The sequence below is a fragment of the Bison bison genome, unplaced genomic scaffold, assembly GCF_000754665.1.
Source record: "Bison bison bison isolate TAMUID 2011002044 unplaced genomic scaffold, Bison_UMD1.0 scf7180017864080, whole genome shotgun sequence".
Taxonomy (NCBI): Eukaryota; Metazoa; Chordata; class Mammalia; order Artiodactyla; family Bovidae; genus Bison; species Bison bison.
The window spans coordinates 3,594,512-3,608,016 of NW_011494652.1; the positions used below are offsets into that span (position 1 = coordinate 3,594,512).

The 13,505-nt window shown below is 45.0% G+C and overlaps 1 protein-coding gene across 8 annotated transcripts in view; it reads right to left on the minus strand.

Annotated features, from left to right (window-relative positions):
• PPP6R3 (protein phosphatase 6, regulatory subunit 3) overlaps positions 1–13,505 on the minus strand; it is a 125,659-nt gene that overhangs the window by 22,622 nt on the left and 89,532 nt on the right. For 5 of the 8 annotated variants that reach the window (XM_010837662.1, XM_010837658.1, XM_010837659.1 and 2 more), the window contains 4 exons: positions 8,725–8,811; positions 4,422–4,519; positions 2,631–2,685; positions 1,671–1,801 (listed from right to left, as the gene is read on the minus strand). In XM_010837662.1, the coding sequence (XP_010835964.1) occupies positions 1,671–1,801; positions 2,631–2,685; positions 4,422–4,519; positions 8,725–8,811 (371 nt within the window). The remainder of the gene's footprint in view (positions 1–1,670; positions 1,802–2,630; positions 2,686–4,421; positions 4,520–8,724; positions 8,812–13,505) is intronic. The other 3 variants (XM_010837663.1, XM_010837665.1, XM_010837664.1) reach the window with 3 other exon arrangements.

The window sequence follows — 13,505 nt, forward strand, 5'->3', positions numbered from 1 at the left end:
AGGATGAGATGGCTGGATGGCATCACTGACTCGATGGACGTGAGTCTGAGTGAACTCCGGGAGTTGGTGATGGACAGGGAGGCCTGGCGTGCTGCGATTCATGGGGTTGCAAAGAGTCGGACACGACTGAGCAACTGAACTGAACTGATTTGCTTCTTCCTTTTTAATGTAAGCAGGTAACGCTAAAAGTGATCCTTTAAGTACATTTCAGTTGCAACACCCACTTCCCGATAAATACTGAGTTCCCATTTTCTTTCAATTCAAAATACTGTGTAAATTCCCCCTTTTTTCTTTAATTCATGTGTTATTTGCCGCTGCTGCTGCTAAGTCGCTTCAGTCGTGTCCGACTCTGTGCGACTCCATAGACGGCAGCCCACCAGTCTCCCCCGTCCCTGGGATTCTCCAGGCAAGAACACTGGAGTGGGTTGCCATTTCTTTCTCCAATGCATGAAAGTGAAGAGTGAAAGTGAAGTTGCTCAGTCGTGTCCGACTCTTAGCGACCCGGTGGACTGCAGCCCACCAGGCTCCTGCGCCCATGGGATTTTCCAGGCAAGAGTACTGGAGTGGGGTGCCATTGCCTTCTCCACATGTGTTATTTAGTTTCCACATATTTAGAGATTTTCTAAAGATCTGTCATTGATTTCTAATTTAATTCCACTGGGTCAGAGAGCATATTTTATATCACCTGAAATCTTTTTTTTACTGACTCTTGCTTTGTGGCCCAAAGACGGTCTCTCTAAGTAGTTCGTGTACACTTGAAAAGAACCCACACTCTTCTGTGGAGTGCTTTAAAAATCCCCAGATGGTCAAGCTGGTTGCTAGTATTATGTAAGTGTTATATACTTTTACGGCCTATTCTTTGTATCAATTACAAGGGGAGGAGTGTTGAAACATCTAGTTGTAACTGTGGAATCTACTTCTCCTTGCACTTCTATCAGTTTTTGCTCTGTGTATTCTGAAGCCCTGTTATTAGGAGTGTAGATATTGACAGAACTGGCATGCTCTCCTAATAACCACTTTATAACCTTTTAATCTTTTCCTTTGAAATCTACTTTAATATTAATAGATTCCTCTACCTTTTAACCTGTTTAAATCTTTTTTATTTTAAAATTTAAGTTCTTAAATAATTTAAATCATTTCCCATAGGTGGCAGTAAGTCAGGCCTTTTTTTTTTTTTAATCCAATCTGACAAGATCTGCTTTTTATTTGGGGTTTTTGGATAGAATTTTGAAAATTGGTCCCAATGCGTATCATATGACATGACTCTGTCTCCTCAAGTAAAATTAATTTTTAGAAACAACTTTCCTCTCCCCAGGGAAACTTTCAGATTTTTATAAGAAACAACACTGCTCTGCTGCTCTTATGACTTGTCAGGGAACACTCCTCAAGGCACCGTATGACGGCACTCCTCAGCATCACTTCCCCGTCACAAGAGGCTGTGTCACGACAGTTCATGAACTACATCAGAACACTTGGCGCACTTCCAACAGGTTACCGTGACTTGTTCACACCGCAGACAAGTGAGGTGGTACCAACTCATACCAGTTAACAAGGGCCTTTCTAATCATGACAAAAGCACTGATCTCTGGGTCAAATGTGTATGTGTGGAGAGGCAAATAATACTTGTTTTATGCACTGCACACTTACTACTATAACAAGCTATCTCTCACCTTGATCGTCTTTGGGATTCTGGTGTAAATGCAATATGCTTTTCTTCCCATATATCTTCCTCATCAGAGCCACCATCATCAAATTGTTGTATTCTTTCCTTACAACATGCTTCAAACAAAGCAATATTTCCCTAAATGAGAGAGGAAAAAATATTTAAAAATCAAGTTATTTTCTGCAAAAGTTACCAATGTAAATCATATTCTTCCATGTCGTTTGGAAAAAAAAAAAATGCCTATCACCTATACCAAAGTAAAATATAAGCATGTAAAGTCAGTTTCTATGTAAGTAACAACAAAAAGGCCCCCCCAAGGACTGGCTTCAAAATTAGCGTACAGGAAACTGAGACTGTCTACAGACAGGCTCTCTTCATCTAGTGAGAGCAGCGTTTTCGTTCAAGAGCCTGCCTGGGCCACCCGCCTAGCACGCAGTCCCAGAACTACCCTAACAGCAACAGCAACCTGTACTTCCTCTGCTCTTACAAGACCAGCTACGCAGTGAGGAGTGTCAACATCCAATCACTTAGTCTCCATCTTATCAGAACAGCAAACAAACCAGTGGTCTCTCATGCTAAGTGACATGAAATCAACATCGTGCCCATTCAAATGACACTAACCCCATGTCCATCTGTAGATGTGGCTGACTTGGCATTAGGGGCTGGCCCTCATCTGGCCCAAGTTTCTCTCCTGGTGACATTCAGCAGATGCAACAGGCAGCAGGTTGGAGTCAAACTGCTGTCTTTGAAGCCAAATGTCTACACTGGCTTCATTAGCCCTGTCACATCTTAAACAAGGGCAGCAAATTTACATGCCTATGGGGCTAGGCAGGCCACGTGCGCGGCTAAAGTCACCGCCATCTAAGACAAAGGCTCCTAGAGTCGGGAGCCCCGGCGCACACAGCACCCATTCCCACCGACTGACCTCTCGTGTGCCTCGCTACTCTCGATCGGCATGAATACTTACACTTTCATTTGTATTAAGAGTAAAGTTGATGTCTGACACCCGATCAAAGGAAACACTGGAAACAAAAGAGGAGTGCAACAGTTATCTACAGACTCAGAAACAGTACTCATGAAATCATTCAAATTTACAGTATGACAAAAATCTCCATTAGTAAAACCAAATTATTTACATTAAGTGATCCCTCCTCCCTCGGTATAAGGAATTTACACAGGATGGGAGGCCTGAAAGCCTTCCTTATAAACGATGTTTAACAGCCATGGTAGAAACCATGGTTCTATGGACCATGCTTGCATAACCCCAAAAAGGTTATTTGCAGATAAGAAACAGGTTGAAATATGAAAAAAGGGTCACAGACACTGTCAGACCCTGAGCTTTCTCCAGATAGACAAATGCATACATAAAATACACACACCCTTGAAGTCTTACACTATAATATGGCACAGATGGGACAAAAACAGGGATTAAAAGAATTCCTAGCCTTATGTGTAATTTTTGAGTAGGTAGGGCTATCTTAGAATCCTTTAAGATCTGTTTGAATCAAACATCATTCCAAGTATCCCATACAAATTCTAAAGAGACTGGATTCCAAACCAGCAACTCTTAACAAATGGGCCCAGACAAGCAGGTGCTGAGACAACACACGTTGGGAGGTGGGGGCTGGGGGCTGCAGGCTCTGCTGTGAGTGCTCCCGGGGTGCAGACAACCCCATGTGTAGAGTCCTTGTTCTTCTGGGGCTGAAACGAGCTGATCCTCAGGGCAGCTGACAGCCTCTCCACTGCTCTACTTACTCACAGTGGGGCCTCCAGGACTTCCCTGGTGGCTCAGATGGTAAAGCGTCTGCCTACAACGTGGGAGACCCAGGTTTGATCCCTGGGTCGGGAAGATCCTCTGGAGAAGAAAATGGCCACCTACTCTAGTACTCTTGCCGGGAAAATCCCATGGACGGAGGACCCTGGTAGGCTACAGTCCATGGGGTCGCAAAGAGTCGGACACAACTGAGCGACTAAACTTTCCAGGCCCTGGGCCTACACGGCATAGTGTTTGCCACGATCAGAGGGTGTGGAAAAAGTCAGCTTCTCGCCTGCTGTAAACTGCAACTTACGACAAACAGCAGCCTCCACTGGCTATAGTTTAACCAACGCCCAAGCATGTATTGCTGGTGGGTGTTGATGACCCTGCTCAGGGCACTCCCGTGAGAGAGAGCTCTGCTCAGAGAGCTGCTACACACCTCGAGCAAACAGTTCATTTATAAACACGCGCATTTCCCAAGGTCAGGGGCTAGACCACTTGTCTTCCTCTCTGTGGATGGCTCCCACAGCAGCTGTTTGTGGATTCTGCACAACTCTGGGCTCCTCCTTCCCTGACTGCCTGGCCCTCAGGGGCAGGGAGCCCAGCCCCAACTCCACCTTCCAGTTAGTCACTCAGAGAAGAGAACGCAGGGTGCAGCCTGCTCAGCCACAGTGTGGCTCTGTCCACTGTGCTGTGGAAGGACCAGACCTGCTCAGGCCACTGAACTGACAGAGGGATTAACCACTGCAGACGCTGCGACCCAGCGCCAAAGCCTAACAGGGAGGACGACCTGAGTTCCCGCCAAGCCCGAGGGCCGGCTCTCCTATGGGAGTCGCATTCTGCTCCTTCAGTCTCTGGGTGACTCAGGCTGATGGGCTGGACCTGAAGGAACACCTGGAGGGCAGACTCCTCCCAACTCACAGACACAAGGATTCCCAGAACTCACAAGAATCACCGCCTCTTACAGAGGGCAGGAGTGGAGGACACAGAGAGCGTACTCACTTGCCAATGTCATCTTGATCTGCAAACTTCTCATCGTTGAAGCCAAACTGGTCAATAAAATTGGACGTCATTTGTTGCATCTGATAATCAGAAAAGGCCTGGCAACCCCAGGACCAGTGACAGTGATACAATGATTCTAATGACATTCTACATACTATATGCCCATTTATTTTCCAGAACCGCCCTTATTTATATGTAGTCATAGGGCTTAAAAAGTTGGTGTGTTCTTTAAAAAAAAATAATAATAATTTCAGACACAATTTACCCCAAAAAGGAAATGTTTGGAATTTTGTCCACAAATTATTCTAATGCACATGCCACGTAAGAAGTGTTAAATGACCACTGTCCTCTATTCTGAAATGTCTTGAGAGAGAGGTTTGGGTCTGGTTCAATAAAGTGATCAAGTGACATGTGACAGTCTGAAATTATAAGGTGTATCGGTCACCTCTGAACACAGCCAACCTTAAAACCCAACAAGCGGTAACCACCCACCCTCCCTTTCCGCATCTCCCCACCCCGTCCACTACAGCAACATGGCAACAGAGGAAAAACGACTAGTGAGCACAATCCCAGTTCTACCACACCAGCTCCAGGGACGCTTCATTTTCTTAAAAAAAAAGAAAAAAAAATTAAGTCTCAGAGGCTAAGAAGAGTACAAAGTAACTACTAGCCTACCTACCTTACAGAGAGGATAGAAAGTTTTAACACTGATCAGAAATCACTCTGAAAAACCCACAACACTGAGAGATCCACGGAGGAGTCAGCTCTGTTTGCTACACCGTTTCTACAGAGCACCAGGGCTCTCCTGAAGAAGGGGGAATGCTATGGACTCCGCAGATGCTGCTGTTCTAACTGTGAACTGCAGCAGGCCAGGGGGACGGTGCAGTCAGCAAATGTGCTCCAGGCTCGTCAGTCAGGGTTAAAGAGACCAAGACAAGCAAGCGCCTCCTCACTCTGCTGCAAGCAGCCCATACGGAGATGAGCCGTGTGTGTGTGTGCGCTGCACGTGGACAGAGCTGCCCATGACTGTGTGGGGGTTCAAGCAACAGCTGTGGCTGGACTAAAGGCATTGGCCCTGAGGCCCCTGCCAGGCAGGCCACCAAGCTCTCCTGCGTTCTCCTTTGAGCAGAGCCCACGGATTCCACCCTGCAGAAATGCCTCTGCCGTTAATTCCTGATGATTCATTATGGTGGCAGGGAATTATGGCATGGATAATCCAAATTGTGGATAATTAAAAAATAAACCTTATATTTGGCTTTGGAAGGCATCTTTTCCTTAGATCTAACTTTTTTAGATATATAATTTACTGAGAACCTAAAACCTCGCTCGCGTTTCTCTAACTCGACACCCACCACTCCCTGCTCACTGTCACACCTTCAAGCTGCCCCCTTTCCTGCCCAGAGACGACACTGCCTGAGCACCTGAGGGCTGGGGCAGGCCCCTGGTGTGCGCATGGTAAGGCAAAGCAAGGCTCTGGGAGTCTGGTGCGAGCACAGGGCAAGGACAAGCCCTAAGAGGCTGGGCGAGTTCTGGATGTACGAATATGAAACATTATGAGTAGAAAGAAACCAATTTGTCTGAATCGTTTTACCTCCTAGAAGGTAGGACACACGGTCGGTAACGTCAAAGTGCAACAAACGATCACAAAGTCATTCTCCCGAGCAAGCGGTGTAAATCGGGCTCTGAGTTCACTGATAAAAATGTGGTCACACAAGGGGAAATGCTCCTTTGCAATTGTTTTGGTTCCTTTTTTTTTTCTTTAAAAATTTTGTACTTCTACAGATAATACTGTAAACCTTTTGGGTATAAAAAGGAAGAAATATTCCCAAGAGTGCGCCTTTAAATGCTTCACAACAGAATGCAAATACTACGTGTATTACAAAAACATGTGTGAATGCATACATGTATGAACATATAGCTGTATAAACAGATACACGTAAATATGCACACACATATTTGCACTGTCTGTCTATCCACCTAAGGAGGAAGACAGACACAGCCTCCACACAGTAACCCAGAGGACACGGGAAACCAGCAAGCCGCAGCCCTCCATAGTTCTGGGTCCACTGTTGCTTCTAAGAAGACACACCAGCAACGAACCTAGGCTTCAAATCTGATTTTTACTAATAAAGCTGTCAAGGCTTACTAAACCCACAGCTGTGAAGACTGTTACTGTATTCTCCCTAAAGCTTTATGAAAGTGCTTTGGACTCTGAGAAATTCAAGTCTGGAAAGTGCCATATGGTTGTACAATTATTAAAAACTTTTAATTGCCTTTAAAAAGGGGGGAAAAGCCCCCACGTGTCAAAACCGTCGCCCTGGTCAAAGCCAGGGGCTGCTCTGGTCCTTTATTAAGTCAACCTCTTGGGGGGCCCCCCTGGGCAGCTGGCCCCAATCCTCCAGACACCACATGAGAAGACCTCCTCCCCTTCCCTAGAGGGGCGGCCGCGGGAGGAGGGAGAGCAGACAGCAGCGGCGAGGGAACCAGGAGTGGCAGCGGGGCTGGGAGCAGGTTTGCTCATTGGCGCACCCTGAGCTCTCTGTGCGCAAGCTTCTCACCAAAGCGACAGACAGAAACTATCCGGTTATAATGGAGCCAGCATGAATGTTCTAGGTTAACCTAGACGCAAACTCCTGAACTCAGAAAAAAATGCTTTAGCGTATGTTTCCTATTTTCAAAACGATTCAAGACTGGTCTATAATTCCAATATGCAAAAAAAGTTTACTGGAAGGCTGTCAATCAAAAAATAATCATTATTCTCCCTACTTTTGAGGGTTACATAATGCAGATAAAATCCACAGGAACAGGAGCCTGGTGTCACTAAGGCATTTTGGTGACTGAGATTGGTTCATACACACAATATCAGTCTGAAAATTCTTCCCAGAAAATCTATGACCCTGGAACTGGATCTCGAGAGAGAGACAGGGAATTCACTTTCCAGACACCAGAACGTCATCAGCTTGATTAAACTAGCTACCGCAAACTCCGAGTTCATTAACTTATTTGCAAATATTTGCAAGAACAGGGCGTTCTCTTTCTTAAAAGCTATTCACCAGAATCAGAGTGACCTTGAAAACGCACACTGCGCACCATTCAGCTTCTCTGTAGAGGCGGAACGATGTGTAATTGGGGTTCAGAGCAGGTTGAGGGGACCAGTTTGATACTATCCAGGCGCTTCAGGGTCGGGGAAGGATTGCTTGAAGGCACGAGGGCTCACAGGAAGCCAGCCGGGCCTCTGGGGTGGCCAGTGCTGCCGGACAGCAGACCAATGTGTGAGCGGACCAGGAGGCCCACCTGCTGGACAGCTCCCCTGCAGGCTGGCTGCACCCCGCCCCTCACCTCGGGAAGCCAGTCTCCAGGGGCAGTGCCAAGAATCAAGAGAAACCAAAATGCTACCTCAGGCCCATCCTGAACATGTACACATTAAACTGCCTTAGTCCTAAAATCAGACGACTGCTAGTTCAGCCTATCCTGGGGTGTGTCTGTCTACTTGGACACCAAAAGGCAGGGACTGCAGAGTCATCAGAAACTTCATCCTGGCCCTGGTAAAAGGGGCTTCAGGACTGGGAAAAACATTCAGTGCCAGGGAAGGTAACCACATTAATTCCACTGCCACACCAAATCACCTGACAGGCAAGACTTGGTCCTGACCAAGGGCAGCTTCTCCATATGAGGAGCTAGTACCTCCCAAAAGGGCTTCCAGGTTGAGCTCCCAAACCTGATACCCAGAAGGCACAGTGAATTCATTCCTCACCTCCGCAGGAACTACCAAGGGAGGATATATCAGTACGCCTGTTTTTATATCCTGTTTTATGCCCCCACACAGATTACCAGGACCTGATAAATGAAGAGGAATTTGGGGACAGGATGAATCTGGGAACGCTACAGAATCTGAAGATATCAGAAACATATAAGCCATTTGGTTCAGGGACACTGGGTAAGTTACTTTCACTGACATTAAACAAGTTTTCTTAGTCTTCTCCACAAATCCCTACTGCAGGAATCTCTGCATAATGAGCATGTCCGAGACACACGCTTACTGAACTATCCAGGTCATTCAAATCTCCTGAAAAGTTACCCACCTCATCATTATCAGATCTAAAGAAACATGCCCTGGAAATATAATCAACATACACCTTTCTCTCACATACCCAACACTTCCTTTTATAAACACTTTGATCTAACTAGTAAGTAGCCCCCAAACACCCTAATGCATGTCTGACTCCAAAGCTGATTCATAAATGACAACTAAACTAAGCATTTAAAATAAAAACAAAAAACAAAACTTTTAGGCATGACTCACTTGCTGCAAAGAAGAATCCTGTGAGAAACCCGTTTCTTTAAAGTCAATTTCATCATCACTGGATGAATGAATATGGCAGGTTGTAACCTATATGCATAAAAATGTAAAAAACTATTTAAGAGAGAAAAATTTTGGACATTTGTATCAGCATTTTTACGGAAAAAAAATCACATTTAGTTTTTCTCTCAAATGTGTAACAATAGCATGAACAAAAACAAGTAAGAGCTAAGCTGTAAAATCCACCCAATAATTCCAGGGAGCACTTCACTCAATCAGGAGGTTCAGCCGCCTAGCCTTCCACTGCCCAACTGCAGCTACCTTACCAGTATTACCCACACCACAAAGCATGTGAGAGACGAATTACTCCATGTATATGACTTTGATAATTATCTCCAATTAGATGTTTACAAAGCGAAGGAAGAATGGCTCAGATAAAATATAAAATAATTAACTATTTCAAGCCTGAAGGGTAAAACTGCAGTCCCAGCAATCACTAATGAGCCACTAAAAAGCTCAGGTTTAAATACAACCATTTCATTTTTAATTCTTGCACTTCTCACTCATTCTAAGAAAAGCACTGCTCGTAAGTGCTAAATATGACTTGAGTCAATAGTCCTCTGCTCATTACAAGACCCCAGACCTTCTGCCCCTTAACACGTAATCCCTGCCCCTAACAACTTAAAACTAACTCACATTAATTAAATAAACAAAAGCATAAACAGGAACTGCTCACCAATTCACAATAAGTGATTTTCATTAATTAATTAATTCATTCATAAATGTATTAACAAATAGAAATGACTAAGTACCACACTAATACTGGTAATTGCTACAGAGCAAGTAATAAATGTGAACAGTCTGCAAAATTCTAAGAACAAGCACTGTACTTCTTAGGTAACTTACACTGTATTTTCTGAGCTACCTGTCCTGTAGCAGTGTTCTAGGCAGAGAGCTCTGTCCTCAGGGGAGAAACAGCGGCCGTTAACCGCCAGCCCTTGCAGCTGTGCCCAGAAGCCTGGAGCCACACACACTGGCCTGGTCTGCTCTGTGATGTTCCAACACCGATTCAAGAAGCCCAGAGTAGAGTCCACAGGGGTCTGTATGTGCTGTGGCTTATGAAATTCTGAATAAATCACTGTCTGAATAAAACTAATCTCATCTTTCTTTATCTGCACATCTTTGAGGAAGATACTAAGTCCAAGTGAATAACCCAGTTTCCAACTAACTCCCTCTCCATCCTCCCTAAAGTGCAGACAAAACATTCACATGAATTTTGCATGTGAATTCGCATGAATTTTTCTGATGAAATCACAGCAGAATTTGTGATCTGCCTGCCTGAATCAACCATTGCTTTAGCAAATAGATGGGAAAAGTGTGTCTGTGTGTGTGTGGTGTGGGGGACAGTTTGTCAACCAAGTAGATGGGAAGTGTGTGTGTGTGTGTGCATGTGTGTGTGTGTATGTGTGTGTGTGTGTGTGGTGTGGGGGACAGTTTGTCCATGAGAGCCCAACGAGAGTGCAGATGGGATGGGTGGAATACTGCTTGGTCACGGCAGCTGGCACCTTACAGGGTGACTGCAACTGAGAGCAGGTCAAGTGGCTCCGCTGCAGTGGATTTAGGAGCTTCAGGCCACGTGGCTGGCAAGTCAATACAAGAATCACACTAAGCCCATGGTGGGGGGTGGGGCACAAAAACAGAAGACAATTCAAACAGAAAGCCAGGAGAACTAGACAGAGCCAAAAAGGAGTCTGCCACTCCCGGTCTGTCTTGCTGTTTCAAGTTCAATAAGAATTCAATGTATCCTTATTCATACTTTTTGCTACAAACTAAGAATTTATCAGCTCATTAATGAAAACAAGAAACTAGAGTCTTGTTTTCAAACTTGAGCAACTACTGTGTGCCAGACACTGTGACCCCTTCCATCTTCTCCTTAACTAGTATCCTCAATGCAATTCAAGTAATCTTTTCCTCCAGAAAGAAACTACTGTTTTAGAAAGTTATTATTAATAATAGCATAAAGCATGTGCACCTTCTCAATTATTCTGTTGAGAGATGTGGTGATTCTGATTCTACCTACAGGATAATGCAGTCTGAAATCATTATTAATAAAATGCGCTAAAAGATGCAATTTAACTTGTTAATCTTAGTCCCTGATCTAAACTTTCAGAACACACCCCTTTTGAAGCATCTCCAGCTCAATAAATGCCTCCCTCATTCCTCTTCTTCCAGCTGAAGTCCTGTCATCTTGTTTCTTCTGTCCCACCCACACCTGTTCATCCTTACTGTCAAAGAAGAACCTGAAACCCCATCACTTCTGCTCAAGTCTATCATCACCTCCCTAGGGAGGGTTTCCCGAGAAGGCAATGGCACCCCACTCCAGTTTTCTTGCCTGGAAAACCCCATGGATGGAGGAGCCTGGTAGGCTGCAGTCCATGCTAAGGGTCGGACACGACTGAGTGACTTCACTTTTCCCTTTCATGCATTGGAGAAGGAAATGGCAACCCACTCCAGTGTCCTTGCCTGGAGAACCCCAGGGACGGGGGAGCCTGGTGGGCTGCCGTCTGTGGGGTCGCAGAGTCGGACACGGCTGAGGTGACTTAGCAGCAGCAGGGAGGGCTCCCCCTCACCAGGACGAGCACTGCGCCCAGCAGTCTCTCTGCTGCACCTCCAGTCCCACTAGAGTCTGTCCTCAGGCCAGCAGCCATGACGATCCTTTAAATCGTGACAGATTTAAAACCACTGACATTACGTCATGGCACTTTTCATTCAGTTCCAAACCCAATGGCTTTTCATCTCACTAAGACCACAACCCCGGGAGCGTGCCTTGAAGCTGCGAGAGATCTCCCGTTTTATTCTCTGCCATGCTCTTTCTGACATAAACATGCAGGTGCCGAACCGGCCTCTGCACCGGCTCTTCCATCTCCACTTGCCTCAGCCTCTACACCAATATTCTCAAGGACATTTCCCTTGACCACTTCATTTTAAACGCACATCTGCCCAAAACACTCCAACTCCCTTCCCCTCACTTCCCCTCCCCCCTGTGATTATCCACCTTCACTAAGGCAGGATTTTTGCCCATCTTGTCTAGTGCAATATCCACAGTGTCCAGCATACAGTAGCCACTCAACGAGTTAATGAATTAAAGAACACCAATAAATCACTAAAGGAGAATTCAGAATCCTAACTTTTAAGAAAGTAACAAGGAGATGAGAACACTCTTGCCAAGCAAGACTATATTCTAAGCAAACTAGACTTTTTTTTTAATAAGCGAAAATGCTTTTGTTTTGTGCAAAAAGAGTAACCTATACTCTTGATACTGTAGTGAAAGAAAAAAAAAAGCCTTTGAGATGTTACCTTCATGATAGAATTTCAGATTTATTAACTGTTGTGAAAAGAAAAAGCAAGTAAGAGTTTTTTTCATCTTGGCTGATTAGGTTGCTAAGCAATCTTAAGTATGACCTGACTGGTAACATCTGAGTGAAAAGTAGGAGCCACAGACTCTTCTCCTTGCTCCACGTAGTCCCACTGTGGACTCCCAGGACCTACATGACCCCGGGCTGGTTAGAAACGCAAACCCTCAGAGGTTCCGCCTTGACCCACTGGGCCTGCAAACAATTCATATGTGCGCTCTGTATTACTCTATACAACCTCCATGAACTATCTCATAAACTACCTCAACATTTAAAAAACACACCCTTGCCCCTGGAGAGGGAGGCAAAGAATGAAACAAACTCAGTTCTCCAAAGTCAGCACAAAAACATTTCCTACGTTTTCTAAATTTATCTAAATCCCTACCAATTTTTACAGTTTGGGGGCTTAGTCAGAACAGTGCGGTCTCTGGATGTTAAAATCCCAAGTTTTATTGATAATAAGCTCCCAACACAAAAGCATAAAGAGTGTATGAGTCTCTCGTGCATTTACTCTGGCGATACGAGGTCACAAGGGTGAAGTACTTCCAAGAGCTCAGCAAGAAGGCAATTCTGTGACCCTGCTGGGGCACAGCCTGAAACATTCTGGGCAGAAAATAAAGAGTTTGGGAGCTACAGTTCAAGTCTCCTTGGTGGCCTGGGATTAATGTAAAAGGATCCTTGAAAACCTGGAACCCCCATATCCCTAAAAATACAGGGTTGGCCACAACACTTATGAACAAATTCTTTGGTCAACCCAATACTACAAAGCAGAATTCCCCAGTGAAGGACTCAGACTAACTGGCGGTGGTCTGCTAGTCTTGGGTGTTTGAAACCAAAGAAGCGAGAGGTCCTGAGAGAGCAACACAGAGTCTCAGGCAACAACAAGATCACAGAGCGGGGCCAAGTCGACACAGAGATGAGCAATGTTAACAGGGCTCTATTACTGGCCACTTCTGCTACATAAACCAACGGCTCCTTCTTTTGTTTTACTGTGGATTATTTGCACAGTCCAAGTGTTATGGCAGCAAGTGCAACAGGCAAAGGAGAACCAGGCTTCAGTCAGCATGCCAGGTGGAGCCCAGGATAACTCTTCGTGGAAATGTCTGTCTACATTTACCTGACCCAAAGGAGCTGAGCACTAATTTCGTGCTGTGTGGCCATACACAACATTATGCACAGATGACCGACCGCACTGTGCAAAGCAGCCGAGTGTCACCTGAACTGCAGTGTAGCCCTTCTCTACATACTGACAAGAGAAATGTACTTGAATTACCAGTTTTTAAAAAATCCTGATAACAAATTTAACTGACATTTTTTACTTCTACCTTTGAAGTTAATCAAAGGGCAAGTTTTAACAAATTTTCCCAAACA